The 21272-nt window shown below is 48.3% G+C and overlaps 1 protein-coding gene across 2 annotated transcripts in view; it reads left to right on the forward strand.

The window, feature by feature from the left end:
• Positions 1-21272, forward strand: part of TMEM255A (transmembrane protein 255A) — a 49248-nt gene that overhangs the window by 25617 nt on the left and 2359 nt on the right. For both annotated transcript variants that reach the window (XM_004762068.3, XM_004762069.3), the window contains 3 exons: positions 65-153; positions 8014-8176; positions 13785-13928. In XM_004762068.3, coding sequence (XP_004762125.1) covers positions 65-153; positions 8014-8176; positions 13785-13928 — 396 coding nt within the window. The remainder of the gene's footprint in view (positions 1-64; positions 154-8013; positions 8177-13784; positions 13929-21272) is intronic.

Raw genomic sequence — 21272 nt, forward strand, 5'->3', positions numbered from 1 at the left:
AGTCCCGGAGGGTCATGTCCTCATCCCCGCCAGCCCGCCCCCTCACTGTTGTGTGTGCCCTCAGGTGAACTGCCCTCACCTCAGCCGAGGATTCTGCACGCCTCGTATCCGGGGCAACACCTGCTTCTGCTGTGACCTCTACAACTGTGGCAAGTACGTACTGGGCGGCCAGGCTCCAGGAATGACAGTCTGACCCCAGTGGGGACTCTAAGGGGCAGGGAGGCAGAGGGGGTGCGGGCCGACAGAGTGCAAGGGCACGCTGCTGTCCAGATCAGAGAAATGCAAGATGTTGATCTGTCAACAGATTTCGGCTAATAAGCGTTACTTGCCTCCCCTGTGCCAGGCGCCGTGCAAAGTGCTTTGGAATATTTGATCTCATTTAGTCCTGATGCATGTAGGATGATCTCTGATGCATGTAGGATGATCATCTCCATTTTACAGATGTGGGGAGTGAGGAGTGAGGCTCAGAGGAAGCAGACACCTGGCCCAAGGTCACACAGAACTCGAAATGGTTCAAATCCAGTTCTGTCTTAACTCCAAGTTCAACAGCCCTCAACAAAGAGTTACTGAGCGCCTTCTCTGGGGCTGGCCCTATTCTAGCCCCTGCTGATTCAGTAGCAAACAGAATAAAAGTCCTTACCCTGATGAAGCTGATATTTTACTAGGGAAGACAGCAGATAGCATGTGAATATATATGTCAAGGGTTGATCAGGGGTCTGAGAAAAAAATGAGCCAGGGGTGGTAGATAGATAGTGACAGGGTGACGAACCTGTGTGCTATGTGAGACAGAGTAGCCAGGGAAGGTCTCTTTGAGAAGGGGACATTTGTGCAGACACCTGAAGGAAGGCAGAGGGCAACCCAAGTAGATACCTGAGGAAAGAGTATTTCAAACAGCAGGAACAGCAAGTGCAAAGGCCCTGTGGCAGGAGCAGACTCGGTGCTAATCTTGTCACAACCACCCTGGCCTCTGCCCTCTAATTGCAAAAACATCACTTATTCCTTCTTTCAAAACACATTTAGGGGGTAGGAATACAGAGTCTACCACTGAGGAGCTCACAGACTAGTGGGGATGTGTGGACGACTGATTACATATGCCAGAGTGTGACGACAAGTAGAGTGGGGATTAGTAGGCACATTGGGGACCCTGGTTACCCAAATGACTGAACTCAGAGTTGCTGGGGGATAGTGTCAAGGAGGAGGTGATGTGGGCACTGAAGTTTAAAGGATGAGTAGGGAGTTAGGAAACAAACCAAAACGGGGTAGAGGTGGGGAGGGCATTCCCAGCAGTTGTGACCCCCTGTTTGGCAGGGGTAGGAAGCGACCACAGAGGGCTCACAGGCCATGGGAGTGACTTTGGACTTGACCCTGTAAGCAATTTAGACTCAACGCCAGACCCCATAAGCCACCAAATGCTAGAATGTGGAATATGGGGCTCTGAGGGCCTGGAGAGGGAAGAGAGGAAGGGAGTTGGCAGAGGGGGCCTGGCTGGAGCTAGATCCAGAAGGATCAGATAGATGCAGCCCCCTCCTCACTCCCACTCCCTCCTCTGGGTATTGGCGGGGGCGGGGGTGTCACTCTGGTTTGAGAATCAAGACCTGGCGGACTAGAGGCACGGAGGAGACATGCGGGACTCACACAAGCCCTCTCCCCCCTTCCCGTGTACGAGCCTCATTTCGTTAAAAGGTTTGGCGGGTGGAGGAAGAGAAACTTAAAGACTCAAATGAGGTTTGGGGATTATCTGGGAGGTTCAATTATTCATGTTGTAATAATAACTAACACTTGCAAAGGACTTCCGTCCCTCGCAGCGGTGATGGAGAGGCTGGCTATAATTGTACTTCCTGAGCTCATCCTTCCAAAAATGATCAAAGGAATGTAAAATAGGTCCCACGGGAATTGGGGTTATTTTGCTATCTTTCCTTTTCCTCCCCTTGCCTCCCTTGCCCCACTGCTGTCCTTCTCTCCCCTTCTTCCCTCTCTCTCACGGTCTCCCTGCTCCCCCCACTCTGGTCCGCTCCCCCTCTTTTCCCACTTCCTGGTTGGGGTTGGTGGGGGGGCGGGGCGGGGCAGGGTTTGGGAGCTGGCCAGCACCACAGGTCTGAGACGGAAAGAGGGGAGGCCAGCTCGGGGAGGGCTGCAAAGTGATTCCTTGCGCACACACCTTTCTCTTTGCAATTAGGTGTGTTGCTGGAAAAGGTTTGCACAAACTAAACCCTACTTTAAATTACATTCAACTGAGTCCTCAGGTGAAATTTTTTTTCCGAAAGTGGAACCCCTGTATATCTTCCTGTCAATCTGAGCTTGATAATAACTGACTTTCTTACTTTCTTAGAGCAACGTAGGCCAGGATGGTCTTTAAATTCTCTGAAGGAATTTTATGAGGAGCGGTGCTAAACTCTGGGCTGTCTAGAGGCAGGGAACATGACTTCATCTTATCTATACCCCCAGGCCCCAGCACGGGACCAGGCATTAGTAAAGACCTAATGAAACAGGAGTGACATTTTTGGGAAAGTACCAAAAAGAAGAACACCTTCCTTACTAGTAAAATAAAATATTGGCCTAGGCAACTAAGAGCGGTTAAGGGATATTGTCCCTAAAGATCTTCAAGCCTGGAAATGGTTTTTACCTACCTGATGCCCGGAGACCAGCCCCAGGCATCAGTCAAGGCCCTGTCGGCAGTGCTGAGTTTCCAAAGGCAAAGCCACTAGGAAAAGACTTCCTGAACCTTCCATCGGGAAACAGTCTCAGTGGGGTCATAAACTAGGGCCACGAGATTTGAAGAGGCAACGATCCTACAATAGAGGGGAAAGTTTTTCCTTGTCCATAGGCTTTTTCCAGTCAGTGCCAAAGAGACCTGAACTCCAGGCCTAAATATAGCTAACAACAAGCATTCTGAGAGATGTGGGGACTTTAATTTTGCCGAGTGTGTATTTGTTTTCCTCACACGAAACCTATTTTTAATCAATTGCCAGCTCCTCCAGTCCATTTCCTGGAAAGGAGGCCAAGAAAGAAAGAAAAAAAAAAGTGGGAACAAAAACATCAGGCAGTCATTTGTATAGTGCTATGGAAACAGAGTTTCTACTGTCCCCTCAAACCCACAGACCTTCTCTGACGTCAAGGCAGTGAGGTTTTAATACCAAACATAGATTATTCCATTTAGCCTTGTGCAGGAAGGTGGCTTTCTCTAGGACGCAGCTCCTCAAAGCCCTTCGCTCAGCTTCCGAGAGGTCAGGTCAATATCACTGGTTGCCAATGCGTCACCTAAAGGAAATGGAGGTATACGGGGTAGTCTGTCAGCTGTCTCCACTGGTAATAAAACAGAAAGAGATAGCTTACTTTCATTCATTCCTCCCTTCAACAAACTTTTACAGAGCTCCTAAAATATGTGCCAGGGACTGTTTGAGAAGAATAGGTATGGAGAAAGCATAATTTGACCCTTTTGGAACTCAGTTTACCAGTGGGGGTTGTGGGGAGGGCAGCTTAGTCCCGCATGCAGATTCCCAGGGTTCCAGGTCCCTATGGAAGGGTAAAAGGATGTCCTGCTGCCTTATCCAAGGTCTATTGCCTCCTCCTTTGTTAAATGATGACTGAAACACAGAGAGGTTATCTGTTTCTCCACGCGCACCCAGCAAGTTGAGAGCAAGAGGGTGAAAGCCTATATTGGGCAATCAAGCTCATGATCAATGCCACCATCAGTCTTTGAACTCAGTTACTCATTCACCAGGTGTTTATTGATGACTTAGAATGTTTCCACTACTGTGCTAGGCAGTGAGGGAGACGCAACAGAAGTGTAAGAGAAGACCGTCACCCTCGAGAGGTTACAATTTAGGTGGAGATGTTATGTCCAACTTGACTGTAACCTCTGCACCCAGCCTAGCTCTTGGCACTGAATGGGCCCTCAATAAACATTGGATTCAATGACTAACTGAATTACTGTCATTTGCGAAGTGCCAGACTGAGAGGAACGTGCTGTCTGAGGCTGTGGGAGTCCAGGGAAAAAGCCAATGAATGGGGCACTGGAGTCCTTGTAGAAGACACTAGAGAGATGGTATGGAATCTTCGAGTAGTGGGAGAGGTTAGGATAGGCAGAGAACAGAAGGCAGCACCCTCCATGCAGGGACAGAAATCTGAGCATAGGTTTGGAGTAAGTAGCCAGCATGGCCAGGCTGGGGCTCCTGGGGGCTCAGGCTAGCTGGAGGGTGGACTCCCTTCTAGAGTCAGATTATGGCAGCCTGGGGAATTGGAACTCTTTATCAGGAAGGTAATGAATGGAGAGCCACAGAGGATTTTGATTAAACGAATGATTTAGTTTTCAAAATGTTCAAAGAAGCTTAATCGGGCAGTGGTAGGGTCTGGTGAGAGGGCCTTACAGTCTAGAGACTGAACCAAGTGGAATCCGGAATCTCACAGAGAAACAAACCACATTCATTTGCTAAACCCTGAACCAGATCTAAGCATTAATGTTCTTTCGCTTCATGGTTAAGTAAAAAATACTTCAGTAGCTGCTGAACCTGCTCAAATTGGAACCAAACATATAGTATCTAAAAGTATTAAATATTTTTAAACAAACCACTAACCTATCATGGTGGTGTGGTCTGTGCCTTTCAAGTGTCAATGCTTCTAAGAACAAGAGTCTAAGGTTCATTGCCAGAGGCTGGCTCTTAGAAGGGGGGGGGGGAACAGCTACATATTTTGCCGGGGGCTCTTATTAGGTGCTGGAGTGGTGCTTTCGTGCATTCTCTCATTAAATCCCCCAAGCTCGGAGAGGTTAAGAAAGTTGCTGAGGGTCAGACAATAAACGACAAGAGCTGGGATCCAAACGTGGTCCCACTCTAGAGCCTTCTGTGCAGTACTGCCTGTCTGTGTGTACTCCCAGCCTGCCCTTTGTGTGTTAGGAAGTAGACAAAGATAACCTGGGGGAAGTCAGAAGCTGACTCTTCAGCCTCTCCTGGGCCCCGACAACCCCACACTCACCCTTACCCACCGGCCTGCCTTTCGGCAGTCCTGTCTGTGCCTCTTTTTGGCAGTAAGCTATCTTTCTTTTCACTGCATAAATCTATTAATAAGTGATACTCTTGAGAGTAATGCCTTAAAATCCCAATAAATACGGGATATGTTCATATTTTATATCAGAAGCAAGAATTTTTCAAGAAGATAATGAAATAGGTCTTCTTTCCAATGTTATGGCTTGTGGTTTTGTATTAGGTTCAATGAAAAAGAAAAGATACGTGCAAGTAATATCCAAAAAACGTAGCATGAAATATAAATCTGATTTGCTTGATTGTAATTCATAATGATAGAGTAACAGAATTCCACAGTGTTCTATGTCAGTGGCAATCAGTTTTGATTTTGAGAGGCAACAAAATGTCATGGTTAAGTACAAACTCAAGGCCAGAGTGTCCGAGTTCAAATCTCACCTCTACCTCTTAATTTCTGTCTCTGCCTTGATTTTTCTCATCCGTATGTAACAGGGATAAAACATAGCCCCTACCACATAGAGTTACTATAGAGATTGACTGAGTTAGTGTTTGCAAACTGCTTAGAGTAGAACCAGGTAATAGTAAGGACTATAGCACTTTTTGATATTATAATTGCATTATTCTTCAGAATTGTAGATTTGATCGACATCTCTGATGATAGCTAGATATATGTATTCTTATTTGATACTCTCAAAAACAAAATATCCTACCTGCCACGAGTAATAATCACTTTGGAGTTACTGTGTTCATGGATGTACACAGGGAGTCACAGGTCTTTAAGCTTCAGGTAATAAGATTTCTGTGTATCTCTTCCTGCTTATGGGTGGGTTCCAGCTTTGCCCTTGAACATACTGAAATCCAGTTCAAATTCTGATGAATGAAGACACCTTTAAAATCTTACTATAGAAGCTTACGATTTAAAACAGTGGGTTTCAGGGCACCTGGCAAGCTCTTGTCCGGGGAAGTGTGTGGCTCTTGTTCTCTGGGTTGAGAGTTGGAACCCAGGTAGGGAGTAGAGTTTCCTTAAAACAAAACAAAACAAACAAACAAAAAACAAAACAGTGGGTTTCAAACATCAGTGAGCTCGTTAACACAGATCCCTGAGACTCACCCTAAGACATTCTGCCCAATTCTGTGGGACTGGAGCCAGGCCTGGGAATCTGCATGTTGAAGCATCTCTTTCTCCAAGACATATGCGCGCACAGACACACAAATAATGCACTGACACACACAGGCAGGCGCGCGCGCACACACACACACACACACAAACGCAGATGGTTCTGATGCAGTCTGTCCTGTAACCGCGCAGATGGCAAGTCCTCAGAAAAAACACTGAAAACACTGATAGTAAAGAATCCCAAGATAAAATCATCTGTGATGCTGAAAAGTCTTTTCTGGCATGAACAATCCCTCCCTTTGGAGGTTAACCTTCAATTTTTTTAAGAGGCACAATACTGGAGATTCGTTAACGATTCCCAGGCCAAGTTGTAAGCTAGTTTGCAACATCCAAGAAGACAGGAACTTTCAGTGAATCAGCTCAGCAAGTGTTTATGTAGCCCCAGCTACATGTCAGGAACGTTAGTGAACAAAACCGAGCTAAACAAACCGGGAGTCCCTGCCCTAGAGCTTCCATTCAGGTCCAAGAGATAGACAGGAACGAGTAAGTGCTGGAGACTAGCAATCCAAGGAGGGTAAACCTGTCAGGCAGCTCGGGCTGGGCTGCCGTGGTAAATACCATAGTCGGGGTGGCTTCAACAAGAGACATTCATTTGCTCGGAGTTCTGGAGGTTGCAAGTCTGAGATCAGGGTGCCCACATGGCGGGGCCTGGGGAAGTCTCTCTTCCTGGCTTGCAGACACCTACCTTCCCCATCCCCCATCGTGTCCTCACCTGGCCTTTCCTCGGTGGGTACAGATGGAGAGCTCTTCCTCTCTCTCTTTCTCTCTCTTCCACTTTCTATAAAGCCATCAATCCTATTGGATTAGGGCTCCACCCTTCTGACCTCATTTAACCTCAATTACTTCCTAAAAACCCTGTCTGTGTCGGATTGCAATCCTAGTGGGGGCTAGGGCTTCGACTTGCCAATGTTGGAAGGGGACACAATTCAGTTCACAGCAAGTCACGTAAGAGATGGTGGCCGGGCGGGGAGGACCTGGGGGTGAGATTCAGGTTTTGGGCAGCAGCTTGTCTTCAGTTTTTTCCTGGGACGGTGTTTTTGTATTTGTTGCTGTTTTATTTTGAAAGAGGAAATGGGGAAACCTTTGAAGCCTGAATTCAGATGCCAGCTTTTCTACTTATGACTTGGGCAAGCCCCTAACCTCTCTGTGATTCAGTTTCTTCATCTGGAAAATGGGAATGGTGATAGGACCCACCTCATAGATTAGCGTAAGGATTTGCCGTGCTAATAGAACTTTCTGCAGTGATGGGAATGTCTGCTCCAGTGTGGCTCTTAGGAGTGCAGCTTTTGAGCACTTGAAATGCGGCTGGTGAGCCTGAAAATGGAATTTTTTGTTTTACTTCATTTTAATTAATTTAATTAAATGGTGCCATGAGCAGTAGCTACCATATTCAACAGCACAGATTTCATGAATTCACATACGTAAAATGCTTAGCACTGGGCCTGGCACGGACCAAGTGCCCACATATGCTATCTAAGACTGAGCACTGTAGCCCTTTTTGCTATTATAATTGTATTATTTTTCAAAATCATGGATCCGATCGACATCTGTGATGATAGATATGCATACATGTTTTGTTAGTGATGGTGACATGGGTTTCTCTGGTCAGTAGGAGGTTTTGTTTTTCATTTATCTTTTGGATAAACAGCAGTCACATTTTATCATAGCGCCTCGCTCCCCCAGCACATTCACGGCTGTGCTGTCCCTCACCAGAGCTCCCCACCTGCTCACCTGTCTTTTTGCTGAGCTGCTTGATAGCCAGAGCCCTGGGGGGGTTGTGTGTGGGAGAGAGAGAGAGAGAGAGAGAGAGAGACAGCCTGCTCCCCTGGGACTGACTGGTGTGTGCCTCTCCCCGTCCAGCCGCGTGGAGATCACCGGTGGGTACTACGAGTACATTGACGTCAGCAGCTGCCAAGACATCATTCACCTCTACCATCTGCTCTGGTCTGCCACCATCCTCAACATCGTCGGCCTGTTCCTGGGCATCATCACGGCTGCGGTCCTTGGAGGCTTTAAGGACATGGTAAGGAAGGAAGTGCCTTCCCATTCCAGAGGCCCCTGGTGGGGGCCAAGGTAGAAGCTAGGAGGCTGGAGGTGATGGGGAACTCATGTTTTGAAGGGAGGAATCAGAGGCAGTCGCTTTAAGAATATAGACGCCTTCAAACAACTCAAGTTGAAGGAGCCAGGCAATGTCGTTAGAGTGCAAACATTTCTTGTTAACATGAGTTGCCCGTGTTCTTGAGGCATGTTCTGGGGGCGGGGTTGAGGAGCTGGTGGCCTCAATTCTCCCGTTCACGCTGGTTATGTAAACATAGCCTTTCGTGCTGCCCCACCCCGCCACACACAAATACACACTGTTAGCAGGAAACCTTTCTGGGTAGTTTTTCCCTTAACAGACTGGGGAGAGATGGAAGAAAAGAGGGTTTTTTTGTTTTGTTTTGTTTTGTTTTAGCTCAGGTAAGAGTAATGCTAGTCTCCCCCTCCCCAGGAATTTCACCCTGGAGTTTCTCCAGAAAGATCATGTGTGCCAGCCCTGGGCTAAGCTGCTTGCGCAGTCTTGCCCTCAGCCTCAACCTCCCTGAGTTCCCGATCTTCCCTCTCAACCTCTCGCCATATTTATGCGTGTGTGTGTGTGTGTGTGTGTGTGCGTGCATGCACACGCATACACCATATAAAAGTGTGGGAGGACTCAGCCCCTAGGAAGTAAGTGCCCTATAATAATGGGCTTCTTCCTTCCTTTGCTTTTAAAGCATTTTAAAGCATTTCTTTGCTCATTTAACAAACCTTGACCTCTGATTATGGGGATAATAGCTTTAGTGCTACAGTTGTCAACCTCGCTTCCTGTTAGAATAGAATCCCCTGAGGTGCTTAAAAGAGCCCAGATGCCTGGACCCCTCCTCCAGAGCTTCTAATTTAATGGGTCTAAATTGAGGACCTGTCATCAATATTTTTTTAAAAGTTCCCCCAGGTGGTTCTGTTCTGTAGCCAGGACTGAGCACCACCGCTCTAGAGGGGTCCCACTTGTGTTTAGGGAATTATTTTGTACCTCAAAGAGGTTTTCCTTTGACCCCGGAAATGAGGCAGATAGCCCCTAAGCCCTGGGCTGTTTCTGTCCCATTTTGGGCTCCCTGAGGAATAGGAACCTGAAAGGCAGTTTGTAATTTGACCTTGGACGGTCACCTTGGACGGTCAAAGGCTCAGCAATGGAAAGTGAAAGGCGGGTAAGACAAGGGGAAAGAAAACACTCTAGAGCTGGACCAGGTTGTCAGGAAGTTGAATGTTCCTGCTCCTGACTCCAAGTCAGGAGAATTCCTTCCTTGCTCACATCCAGTCTGTCTGTCTGTCTTTTTTTCCTCTCCCTCTCTCACACACGCATTTCCCCTTTTTTCCCCCACTTTTTATTTTTTTAGGGAGAGAGAGTGGGGGTTGTGGTGGGGAGGAGGGAGAGGGAGACAGAGAATCTCAAGCAGACTCCACGCCCAGCGCAGAGCCCGATGCAGGGCTCGATCTCATGACCCTATCACAATCTGAGCTGAAACCCAGAGACAGGCCCTCAACTGATTGAACCACCCAGGCACCCCTCAGACACACATTTCTCATTCCTACACCCCTCCCCACACCAGGGCAAGCTGAAGCATTAAGGGGTGGGGGACACATCAGCATAGGTGGGACCCTCGGAGGGAGGAGGTCTTGTAGGTCTGGGCCTGAGGGAGCTTTGGGGTGAGAGGGCTTTCAGGAAAGCTGTTTCTGGGTTGAGCAAAGAATACCCCATGTTCTTGGAGACTTTCCCCAAGGGGATGGGTGAAAGCTGAGGTGCCATGTAGAATGTGAGCCAGTCTGGCTGGAGGAGAAGCACTGGGGTTGGCGAGTTGGGGAGATAGGACAGCGTGATGGGTGTTAAGGGTTCTCTGGAAGGTTCCTAGTGCTTTCAGACCTGGGCAGCTGAGCTGCCCTGAGGCTCAAATGCAGTGGGTGGCGGCTACTCAGCAGCCTCCATGGGGCTCCTGCAAGGAATCGGTTGACCTTCAATGTACAGATTTATTTCTGGAATCTTCATTTCACTGTGACTTTTGATCTTTAGGGGGAAAAGGGATTTGTTGAGGGTCTGTCCTGAGAGGTAGCAGTGATGGTCCTTTACTTGATACAAAGAGTTTTTGCACGATTACTTTCTTCACTTCTCCTCACTCTTACTACCTGATGAGGTAAGTATTTAACAGATGAGGAAATGGGCCAACAGAGGTCAAGTGACTTACCCAGAACTAAACAGCAGAGCTGGGAATGGAGCCCAGCTTTGTCCAATGCCAGAGCCTTTGCTTTTTCTACTGTACCCCAGCTGCCCAGGCCAACATTTGGACATCCCTTTCCGGTTCTACAAGTGCTTTAACACACATTACCTCCTTTGTTTAGCTGCTTTAATTTAGAACAGTTGAAAGCGAGTTGTTTCCAGCTGTCCGGAGCTTCCTTAGGAGGGAAGGGGGCGGAGGGCCAGGGAAGTACAAATATCGGGCCTGGGAACTTGGTCAAGGACCAGTGGGGAAAACCAAAGACTAGAGCAAAGATCAGGGGCAAAGAATTCAATTCCTGAGATGGGAGAGGGCTCAATCAAACGAAGGGCTCCTTCTTGGGAGTGAAAGATGGGGGTGAGAGCCATTCCTAGGGAGTGAGGACCGGAGCCAAGGGCTGGGAGCTGGCAGCTGTCAGGAGGATCAGCTAGGAGCTGCCGCTTCCAGAATGTGCCCTCCTGCGAGGGACGCAGATGGATGTCCTCATTCCCTTACCAGAGGAGGCTTGGGGAAGAGGATCTTTGAGAAATATTTGATGAAGTGTCTTTTGACCCAAGATAGAAGTTGAGATGGGTCTTTAAAAGGTGACTGTATCTTGCCGTTTTCTCCTCATCGGTGTCTCTGGTTTGGAGGAAAGTGGGAGGCGTAAAAGTGGCACGCTTTGCAAAGTCCACAATGTCTCGTCCGGGCAAGACCGCGTTCACCATTTCCTGGGCCGCCTCGTAACCTCTTGTTTCCCTGAAGCTCAGAATGCGACCGATCAGTAAGGGGGAGTCTCATAACCTCGGAGCCCCAGAGATTTTTCTTTTAGATTTTATTTATTTATTTATTTGAGAGAGAGAAAGTGAGAGAGAGCGAGCACGAGGCGGAGGAGGGTCAGAGGGAGAAGCAGACTGGCTGGTGAGTGGAGAGCCTGATGTGGGGCTTGAGCCAGGGACTCCAGGGTCATGACCTGAGCCGAAGGCAGCTGCTTCTCCGACTGAGCCATCCAGCCCCCCACCCCCCAGGACCCCCGAGTTCTAACAGAAATACACACACTTCTGGGACACAGAGACCAGATCTGTCATAAAATCACAGTTAGCAGTGTAAGGCCTCACGAGACACTTACTTGGAGCCATCTCTTCGGCTCCTTCCCTGCCCAACCGTGTACCTGTCTTTGCTCTCCGGGCCTCTCTTGCCCTGTCCATTCTGTCTACACTCTCTACCCTTGACTCTCCTCTCTCTTGTGCCTTTCCTGTGCTCACTCAGTCTTTCCTTTGCGCTGCTGTCTCTGTAACAGTCATCTTCCTTCCAAAGATGATCTCGCCTCCCTCTTGCCACCCCGCCGTCCCTGGCTTCGCTGAACACACAGACATTTTTATAGATAGAGTTTACATTGCATGATTGTTTCTCTCTGGCTAGGTTTAGTTTATTTGCATAGAAGAACTGGTTTCATTTGGCAAGAGCTGGAGGGTGTGCTTTTAATTGACAGAAGGCCAAGGGAACATGCTTTCTGGGACTTCTTTGGGGATGAAATTTCTTCTTAGCATTCTGGTGGAGAGGTAAGGGTGTTTCTGAGCACTCTTTCTCTATAAAGCGAGCCAGCCCTTGGAATGGTCAAGAATCTCAGCCCTCTCCCATACGTGGGAGGGGCTGACAAACATTTCTCTTCTTGTCTGGGAGCTGCATTGTAATGCCTGACGTTTGTAGCTCTTCAAACCTCCGGGAGATGTAAACAGTAACCCACTCCAAGGAAGAGAGCAGCAGAACTGTGTTGAAACTTGCTATAAGGAAGCTTCCTCTGCCAACACTCCCAACGTGGCTGCCTGTAGCCATTGCCAAACCTGCCCACATGTTTTCATCACTCCGGAGGAAGCTTCTGCTCTCCGCTAATGTGCAGTAGATAAGTACCGAGAATCGAGACCCATTGGTTTTGCAGACAGCTCTTGGTTACCCACACATATGGCGGCAGTATTAACGACACGGAAAATCAGAAAAACATGGACCCTACACCTTGACCTATGTGGCACTCATAAGGGCCTGCTTGGGACAGCTGTGTTTGGGAACTAATAGTCAGTGGTCACTTCCTTTAGCGTGTATTTTGGGTCTTATTCTTTTGTCTTTTTTTTTTAATTGATTTCAACTTTTCTATAGGTTTGAATTTTTCAAAATAATAATTTTGGGGGAAAATTACGCCAGTAATACATATTTAAAAAAAAAAGAGGACCACCTACATGGCTTAGTCAGTTAATGGTCGAACTCTTAGCTCAGGTCTGGATCTCAGGGTCATGACTTCAAGCCCCAAGTGAGGCTCCATGCCCATTGTGGAGCTTACTTAAAAAAAAATGGGGCACCTAGGTGGCTCAGTGGGTTAAGCCTCTGCCTTTAGCTCAGGTCATGATCTCAGGGTCTTGGGATCAAGCCCCGAGTTGGGCTCTCTGCTCAGCGGGGATCCTGCTTCCCCCTCTCTCTTGCCTGCCTCTCTGCCTACTTGTGATCTCTCTCTGTCAAATAAATAAATAAAATCTTAAAAAAAAATGAGTGGTCCCCATATACCTCCTCATACTGCTCCCCTCTGCAGAGATAACCACAGCTGACAGTCTGTTGTGAATCTTCCCAGGTTGATTTCTTTTCATTTACAAACGTACATACATACATAGTTATTTGGGCCTTTGCTTTTATGTAAGTCAGGAATCATGTTATGTAACATAGTGGGATTTTTTTCCCCCCAAGATTTTATTTATTTATTTGAGAGAGACAGAGAGCATGAGTAGGGGGTAAGGAAGAGAGAGAAGCAGACTTCCTGCTGAGCAGGGAGCCCTGCACGGGGCTTGCTTTCAGGACCCTGGGATCATGACCTGAGCCGAAGACAGATGCTTAACCCACTGAGCCACCCAGGTGCCCTCACTGCGGTTTTTTTTAAAGACTTCTTTTAGGTTCACAGCAAAATTAAGAGGAAGGTATGGAGATTTCCCATGGCCTCGGTGCTGCCACCCCACACGTAGCCTCGCCCATCAACCACATCCCCAGCAGAGTGGTACATTTATTATCAAGGATGAACCTACATCGACAAGTCATTATCCTCCAAAGGCCATAGTTTACCTTAGGGCTCACTCTTGATGTTGTAATTCTGCGGGTTTGGACAAAAGTATAATGACACATATCCATCATTATACTATCATAGAGTAGTTTCACTGCCCTAAAAGCCCTCCACACTCTCCTCACCCCTCCCCCAACACACCCCCTGGCCACCACTGATCTCTTTATTGCCTCCTTGGTTTTGCGGGTGGCTTTCTATTCTTCTTATTATTTAACACTGTCTCCCGGTGATGAACGTTTATGTTGTTTCGCATCTGTGTTCTTCTACAGAACCCTACTCTGCCGGCGCTGAACTGTTCCGTTGAAAATGCCCATCCGACGGTTTCTTACTATGCTCGTCCTCAAGTGGCGTCGTACAATACCTACTACCACAGCCCTCCCCACCTGCCGCCATATTCTGCTTATGACTTTCAGGTATGCTTTGAGAGAAAAAGAACTCTCCGTGACTCTTGCTGCTGTTCGTGCTGCCTTGTTCTCTCCCTGATTACGGAACCTCCCTACCATGGACAAAGTAGCTAGGCCCTCAGCCCGACAGCCATCAGCAGCCTGTGGGGACTAGTGATCAGCTTACGGACAACAGCAAGGCAAGATAGGAGAGATGGGGCGGGGGTGGGAAAAACACAGGAAACAGAGAGATGGGAGAGAAGGAGCAAGGATCGAGGTGTCCCAGAGCGCCTTGACCGGCACCCAGGAGAGGACGTCACTCACTAGTACATCAGTAGGGACCCCTGCCCAACTGTGGCTTTTCCCATTCTTCTGCCACTGAGAGAGGTCTAGTCCTGCTCTTTAACACAACAGACTCTGGCCAATGGATTGAATAGCATCTGTAATAAGGAACAATTCCCTGGTTTTCCTCCAGACTTCCTTAACTAGGACTATACAGAGAAAGGTTTTTTTTTTTTTTTTTAAATAACAAACCCCCCTCCCCTTTTTTGCCTTATTATCTCAGAGATCCGAAATAGAGTTACCAAATTTGCACTTTCCCTTTTCCTTTTGAGCTGAGACGAAGCACAGAGAAATAGAACCAAGAAAGACACTTAATTAAAAGGCCTTCATTGTGTGCCGAGCACTGGGCTAGGCACTTCAAGGAAACAAGCAAAATGGTCTTTTCAACATTTACGGTGATCGTCAACCCTTGACCATAGAAGAGCGGGATTACACGGAAATCTGGTTAATTGAAAATTTGAGAACCAAAGGAAATAACCTTTGAAAGGAGAGGAGCCCATAATGAATTTGCTTCTCCGAAGGGCCCCTGGGTGCTCCAAGGGGACATAAAGGCACGACTGATTGGGGATACTTCCAATTAGCCAGCCAGTTTACAAACACAAAGCTCTTGGGCAACCTAATTTCAGCTTTAGATTCACAAAATAATTGAACCTGGAAAGCCCCGTTTTGTTGAAGACAGTGCCCTTTTGTTCAGCTCCGATGCTGTGCATGGAGGTCTAGGCCGGTATATTGCAACAGTAATACATGTGACCATGGACTTGTTCACTCTTATAAAATGCAGAACCAGAACAAGGAGGTGTCCATCAAAGCTTGGGAACAAATAGTGCTGGAACTTGTTCTAAAGCCTACGGTATTTACAGGTAGACAACAGAGGGAACTCATTCCCCAAATAGGTATAGACTGGGAAACACAAATCTGTTCAAAAAAGCCATATAGATAATTCCAGCAGTGACAGAGGCAAAAGGAGTCCTTTAAGAGACTACAGGGATGGGACCCCTGGGTGGCTCAGTCAGTTAAGCATCTGCCTTCAGCTCAGGTCGTGATCCCAGGGTCCTGGGGTTAGACTCCCAGCTCAGCAGGGGATCTGCTTCTCCTTTTCCCTCTGCAACCCCCTCATGCTCTCTCTTGTGTGTGTTCTCTCTCTCAAATAAAGAAAATCTTTAAAAGAGAGAGAGAGGATACAGGGATGCTGAAATTAACACAGGAGTAAAAAGTAATAAAAAGTCATCCCCGGGGGGTACCTGCCTGGCTTAGTTGGTGGAGCACACAACTCTTGATCTCAGGATCTGAGTTCAAGTCCCACGTTGGGCATAGAACTTACTTTAGGAAAGAAAAGGTCATCCTGGGATGGAAGGGCCACAGATACATAGGTCCAGCCCCAGAAGCTGTCAGATTTTAGGAATTTTCACTTTCTAATGAACTCCAAAGTAGGAACAATCATCCCCCTGGTGATGGTCCTTGTACACTCTAAGATAGGAAGCCTGTCTATAGGGTATGGAGACATTTCTCTGTCCATTGTTCCTCATTTAGACACTACCCCAGGGATGAAAACAAGATTGACAATGCCAATGGTGACTTGGGCTGTTGGCTTCAGTCCCGTCACTGTTTACTCTGCTCCCATGTGCAGGCACTGTGCTAAGAGCTGTGGATATAAAGATCGATTGCATTAAGAAATCAGGGACTTGAGGGGCATCCGGGTGGCTCAGTTGGTTAAGTGTCTGCCTTTGGCTTGGGCCATGATCCCGGGGTCCTGGGATCGAGTCCCACATCGGGCTCCCTGCTCAGCTCACCCCCTGCCTTTGCCTCTCCCCCTGCTCGTACCTTTGCTCTCTCTTTCCTCTCTCACAAAAATAAATAAATAAAACTGTAAAAAAAAAAAAAAAGAAATCAGGGACTTGAATGGGGAATGGTCAGGGGACAGCAGTGGAGACAAAAAATAAATAGACAATTACCCAGAGTGCTGTGGAAACCCAGAAACAGGGTCCCTAACCCAAACCTACACTACCGGCAGGGATTTGTGGAAGCCTCCTCTTTTTAATAACAACTCCCATTCCTTGAGCCCTTGTTCCGCACCAGCTGTGGTGCTGAGGTCTTCACGTATGTCATCCGATTTATATATCCAATACAAACATCATCCTTTGGGGGAAAGTTCTTGCCATTGCCCATCCCTTGTCTTTGGAGTCTGTCTGACTCTAGATTGGCTTGAAGAATTCTTTGGGGGAAGCTATAAATCTGACCCCAGCATAGATCTTTTCCCCCAGTTATTTTAGGACACTTATTTTTTTTTTTACCAATTTAAATTACGGGCTTCTTAATCATGACTCAGAAGGAGTCTCTAGAGAGTAAACTCTCTAATAATTTAATTATTAAATTGCTCCCCACTCCAGGAGTTGCTGGGACACTTCTCATACCTCTCCTGGTTCTTTTTCTAGATTTGAGCAGTCTCTGTGTTTTCTCATTGGAGACTTCAGAGTCGGGTGGTGTGGGTTTTGAGTGATGTGGGTTTTTAAATTTCTTTTTAAGACTTTATATATTTTAGAGAGAGAGAGAGAAAGAGAGAGAGGGCACCTGGGCAGGGGGAAGAGCAGAAGGGGAGGGAGAGGAAGAGAAAGAATCTCCAGCAGATTCCGCACTGAGAGCAGAGCCCTGGCTCAGTCCCAGGATCCCAAGATCATGACCAAGAGTCAGACACTCAACCAACTGAGCCACCCAGGCGCCCCAAGTGATGTGTTTTTAGGTAAACTGTTTCCTTCTGGAATTTCAGTGGTGTGCTTGAATTGAGCTTTCTTTTGTTCACCAACTTTCATTCCCTTCTAGTTTCTTTTATTTTTTTTTTAAGATTTTATTTATGTATTTGACAGACAGAGATCACAAGTAGGCAGAGAGGCAGGCGGGGCAGGGGGGTGGTGGAGGGGAGCAGGATCCTTGCTGAGCAGAGAGCCCAATGCGGTGCTCAGTCCCAGGACCCTGGGCTCGATCCCAGGATTCTAGGATCATGACCTGAGCTGAAGACAGAGGCTTTAACCCATTGAGCCACCCAGGCGCCCCGCCCTTCTAGTTTCATAGGAGGAAATACCAGTCTTTACCCAGGAAAGCCAAGGGGATGAGGGAACACCTTGCTTGCATTCCTAGATAAATAGAAAGCAATCAGCAAAACCGCACACCAGCTCTGACGATAAAACTTCCAGAAGGACAGACCTACCCCACTCTTCCCTGCCACCAAAAAAGAGCCAGAGCTTCCTTAGGATCTTCTCAGATTGAAAAAGGGCCCACATCGCAGATGACTTTTCTAGACTTTCTTCTAAATGACTTCCCCATTCGGGTCATTTCTAAATAGGACTATATATGTAACTTTGTGTTTGAAAGCTATTGCTCCTTTTTACTCCAAGGCTGATAGAAGAGAGAGGAAAAAGAGGGATAGGATTTTATTTTAATCCCTCCAAGTTGTGCCCTCGTTGGGTAGCTGTCCAGTTAGGAAGCTTAGGAAATATTCCTTGTGGTCAGACACGACGAGGGCTTCGCTCTGGCCAGATGGCCCTGAGGAGGCTGTGAGGGCTGAGCAGGGAGAAACGGGACTCTAGCAAACATTGGACTCCACGGTGTCCTCGCTTCATGAGCTCCCCATCCCCCAAGGCAGGAAGGATCGAAACTGAGGCTACCTTGGCCTCCTCACTAACCTCCCCACTCACTTCCGTTGCCCCGACGATGCTCATTTCCCTCCTACTTGTACATTGGTTTTAGCCAAGTAGCCCAAATTCCGCAGGGTATAAGGCATCGGGTTCTACTTGCGCTGGGAAATTCAACCCAAGGGAGCTTTATGTAACAACTCAAGGGTTCCAGCTGTGCTTCCCAGTCCGGCCCACCAGGTGGGTCCCCCCCTTCACTCACGGTGAGCTGCCTCCTCTCCTGTCCGCCTAGTAAGCAAAAGTCTCAGCCTACGCAAAATGCAGGCGCCTGTGTTTATGCTCGTTATCAAAGCCTGTGAAGGTACCGTAGCCACCAAAAATGACCCACTAGAGATTGGACCCATTTAATGGGAGGATCGCTTTAGTCCTGGGGGAGGGGGTGCATGGCACGGGCTACCAAAAGCCTTAGAAGGCTGTGCTGCCCCAGTTTCTCTCTATTTCCCCCAAGTGTGTTCCACCAGGTGGTGGAGGGGCGGGCTGGGGGGTCATCCTCTGGTAGCACCCTCAGCCTGTGGCTCACCCCCCTTCTCACCCCCCGCCTCCAAGGAGCGACTGGGCAGGCAGCAAGCTCGAAGTGATCATGGTGGCCCAGCAGTAGGCTATTTAGATGCTTTTCATGCTTTGTGGTGTGCGAGGATTCAAAGCTCTGTTCTGCTGAGCTGCCTGTCCCATTAGTAAAGTCGACTCCCACTCCCAGGCAGGAACCAAAAAGCACCAGGCCAGCTCCCCAGCTGTAACAAAGCCAGATCCTTCCCAAGGTGCCTGCTGGTTGCTAGGAAACTACGAGCGGGTCCTGTGGGCCTTGCCCTCCCCGCCCCCGTCCCCCCCAACCCCGGGCCCCAAGGGTGTGTGGACTGCAGCCAGTTAGCTCCCTAGCTCTGCCAGGAGTCCTTCAAGTTTATCCTTAAGACTCCCAGCGTCCTCAAAGGGAAGTGAGAATCATACCACTCCCGGCCGCTTGAATTCTTCCCAAACATGAAAGCAAGAAGTGAGAACCAAAGGCCATTGTGTCACACACACACACACACACACACACACACACACACCCCTTTTACTATCAAAGTGTGCAACTGCCACCCTCGGCAGCTGCTGCCCACAGAAGCTTCTCGCAGCACCTCCCGGGACAGAACTGCCTCTTGCTGCGCTGTTGGAAGCTTGCGCCTCCTGTCTGGGAGCACCTAAACCCGGCCTCCTCGTTCTCACCCTCCCGTGGCGCCTTTAGGAGGGCCAAGTGCCACGTCTCCAGTCCCTGGCATGGAGACTCTTGTCCCCACTGGGCTGAGAGGACAGTGCTCTCCCTTGAAAGCAACAGGGGAGGAGGGAAGAAGGGAGTCCTGTAGTGCAGGATGGAAAACTAGGAAGTCCTCCCAGAGTGGAGAGACAAATTGGGATTTTAGCAAGGAATCGGGCTTGTCTTAAGTTCACTGACTCAAGTTGTTTTGTCTTTAAGGGTTCTGCAGGTCCTTTGACCCTGTCCATTCCTTCACTCAGGGCTGGAAGAATGAATGGGGTGAGGCAGGAGGAGGGAGTGACGGGAGCCTCATCCCTTGTCGTCCCAGCACAATGTGGTTGGATATTTTAGTGCCATGGGCAAGACCTAGATACCTGAACAGCCCTTTCTAAGGAGTGCAGGGGTGAGAACTGGGGATTAGGAAACTCAGCCAGGTGGTCTCAGGCTCCAGAAATCTCATTATCAAGGCCAACTCTCGGTAGCCCCAGACCTTTAAAAATAACATGATTGACTCAGACTGGCCAGCCAAAGTAAAGGCATAACCTCCGGCAAACAGCACTCGAACTGTTGAGAAATTGTGGTGTTAAGTGGGTCTCTTTGTTTTTCTTTTAAAAGCCATATCTTAAAAATTATTTAGTTATGAGAGAGAGAGAGAGAGGGAGTGGGGGAGTGGGAGGGGAGGGAACAGATCAAGCCGACTTCCTGCTGGACCTGGAATCCAACCCTGGGCTCCCCGAGATCAGAACCTGAGCTGAAATCAAGAGTCAGTGCTTAAGCGACTGAGCCACCCGGGCGCTCCTTTTTGTTTTTCTTCTCATGTACCAGTTCCTCCTAGAACTAAGACACACCAGAAAATTGCAGTTCTCCAACCCTATTCATTGGCTTATTATGTTCACCCTTCCTGAGAGCCTAAAACCAGCCTCTGGCCCCCTGTTGTAGTCCCCTCCGGTCTCCAGGCCTCAGCCATGCTCCACCGCCAGAGCAAGGAGAGGTACCCACTAGATGTGACCGGATTCTTTGAAAATGTGTTTTACTTTTAAAAAACATGCCAAGTTGGGGCATGTGGGTGGCTCAGTTGGTTAACTGTCTGCCCTCAGCCCTGGTCATGATCCTGGGGTCCTGGGATCGAGTCCCATGTCAGGGTCTCTGCTCAGCGGGGAGTCTGCTTCTCTCTCTCTCTCTCTCTCTCTCTCAAATAAGCAAATAAAATCTTTTTTAAAAAGAACATACCAAGTTCATCTGATATACTCCCGAGGTTAGGGTCACTCATTCAACATTTATTGAGTACCTACTACTTGCCAAGCACTGTTCTGAGCTCTGGGGGATATATCAATGAACAAAATGAAAACAGGCCAACTCTCCTTGAGCAGGAAAGTCATCAGGGTCAAGGGTACACATGAGCCAGGGAAAGAGAAGTAGCAATGACTCCCGATGTGTCAAGTCAATCTTTTTAAAAAAGAAAAAAAAAATCTCTATCCTCTCTCTTCCCAAAGACTACCAAAATCAGACAACACGAAGTAATACTGAATCCCACGTCACTGCAACCTGGCAGGTTGTTCCTTGTTCTTACCATTGGTGTTCTTTTCTCTGCGCCCATGCTCCTCTCTGCTCTCCGACCGACCCCACGCTCGGGCGGGTGGGCCGCAGTTAAGATGAAACAGAAATTGTCAGACTTGGAAAAGCCCAGATCCAAGAAAGCCCAATTAACCTCTCTGACTTTTGTTTTTGTTTGGTGTTTTGGTCTGTGACCTATTCTGGCGGCCAAGACTTTCCCAGGCATTACTGGCTTAACCTCTGAAGTTCTTAAGGCCCAAAGTAGCTCTCCGAAGACTAGCGGGGATGCTGTTGCCATAGCTCGAGGGAGAGGCACTGAAGGCTTGGGCTGTCAACATGGACAGGGAAGTGGTGGACTGAAGGGACAACACAGAAGTAGGAGTGACCAGGTGACTGGATGCAGGGCTCAAGGGGCTGGGAAGGAGGACCCCATGCTCTCCGCGCAGGGGCTGTGCAGCCTGAGTGACTGCGACAGCGGGACCCCCCTGCTGATGCCCCGAAAACAGAAGCACACCTGGTCCACATTCGTTTTTTAAGTAACGATGGGCTGGGTGGGGGTGG

Source organism: Mustela putorius, unplaced genomic scaffold (genome assembly GCF_011764305.1).
Source record: "Mustela putorius furo isolate JIRA1106 unplaced genomic scaffold, ASM1176430v1.1 tig00003901_pilon_pilon_pilon, whole genome shotgun sequence".
Classification (NCBI taxonomy): domain Eukaryota; kingdom Metazoa; phylum Chordata; class Mammalia; order Carnivora; family Mustelidae; genus Mustela; species Mustela putorius.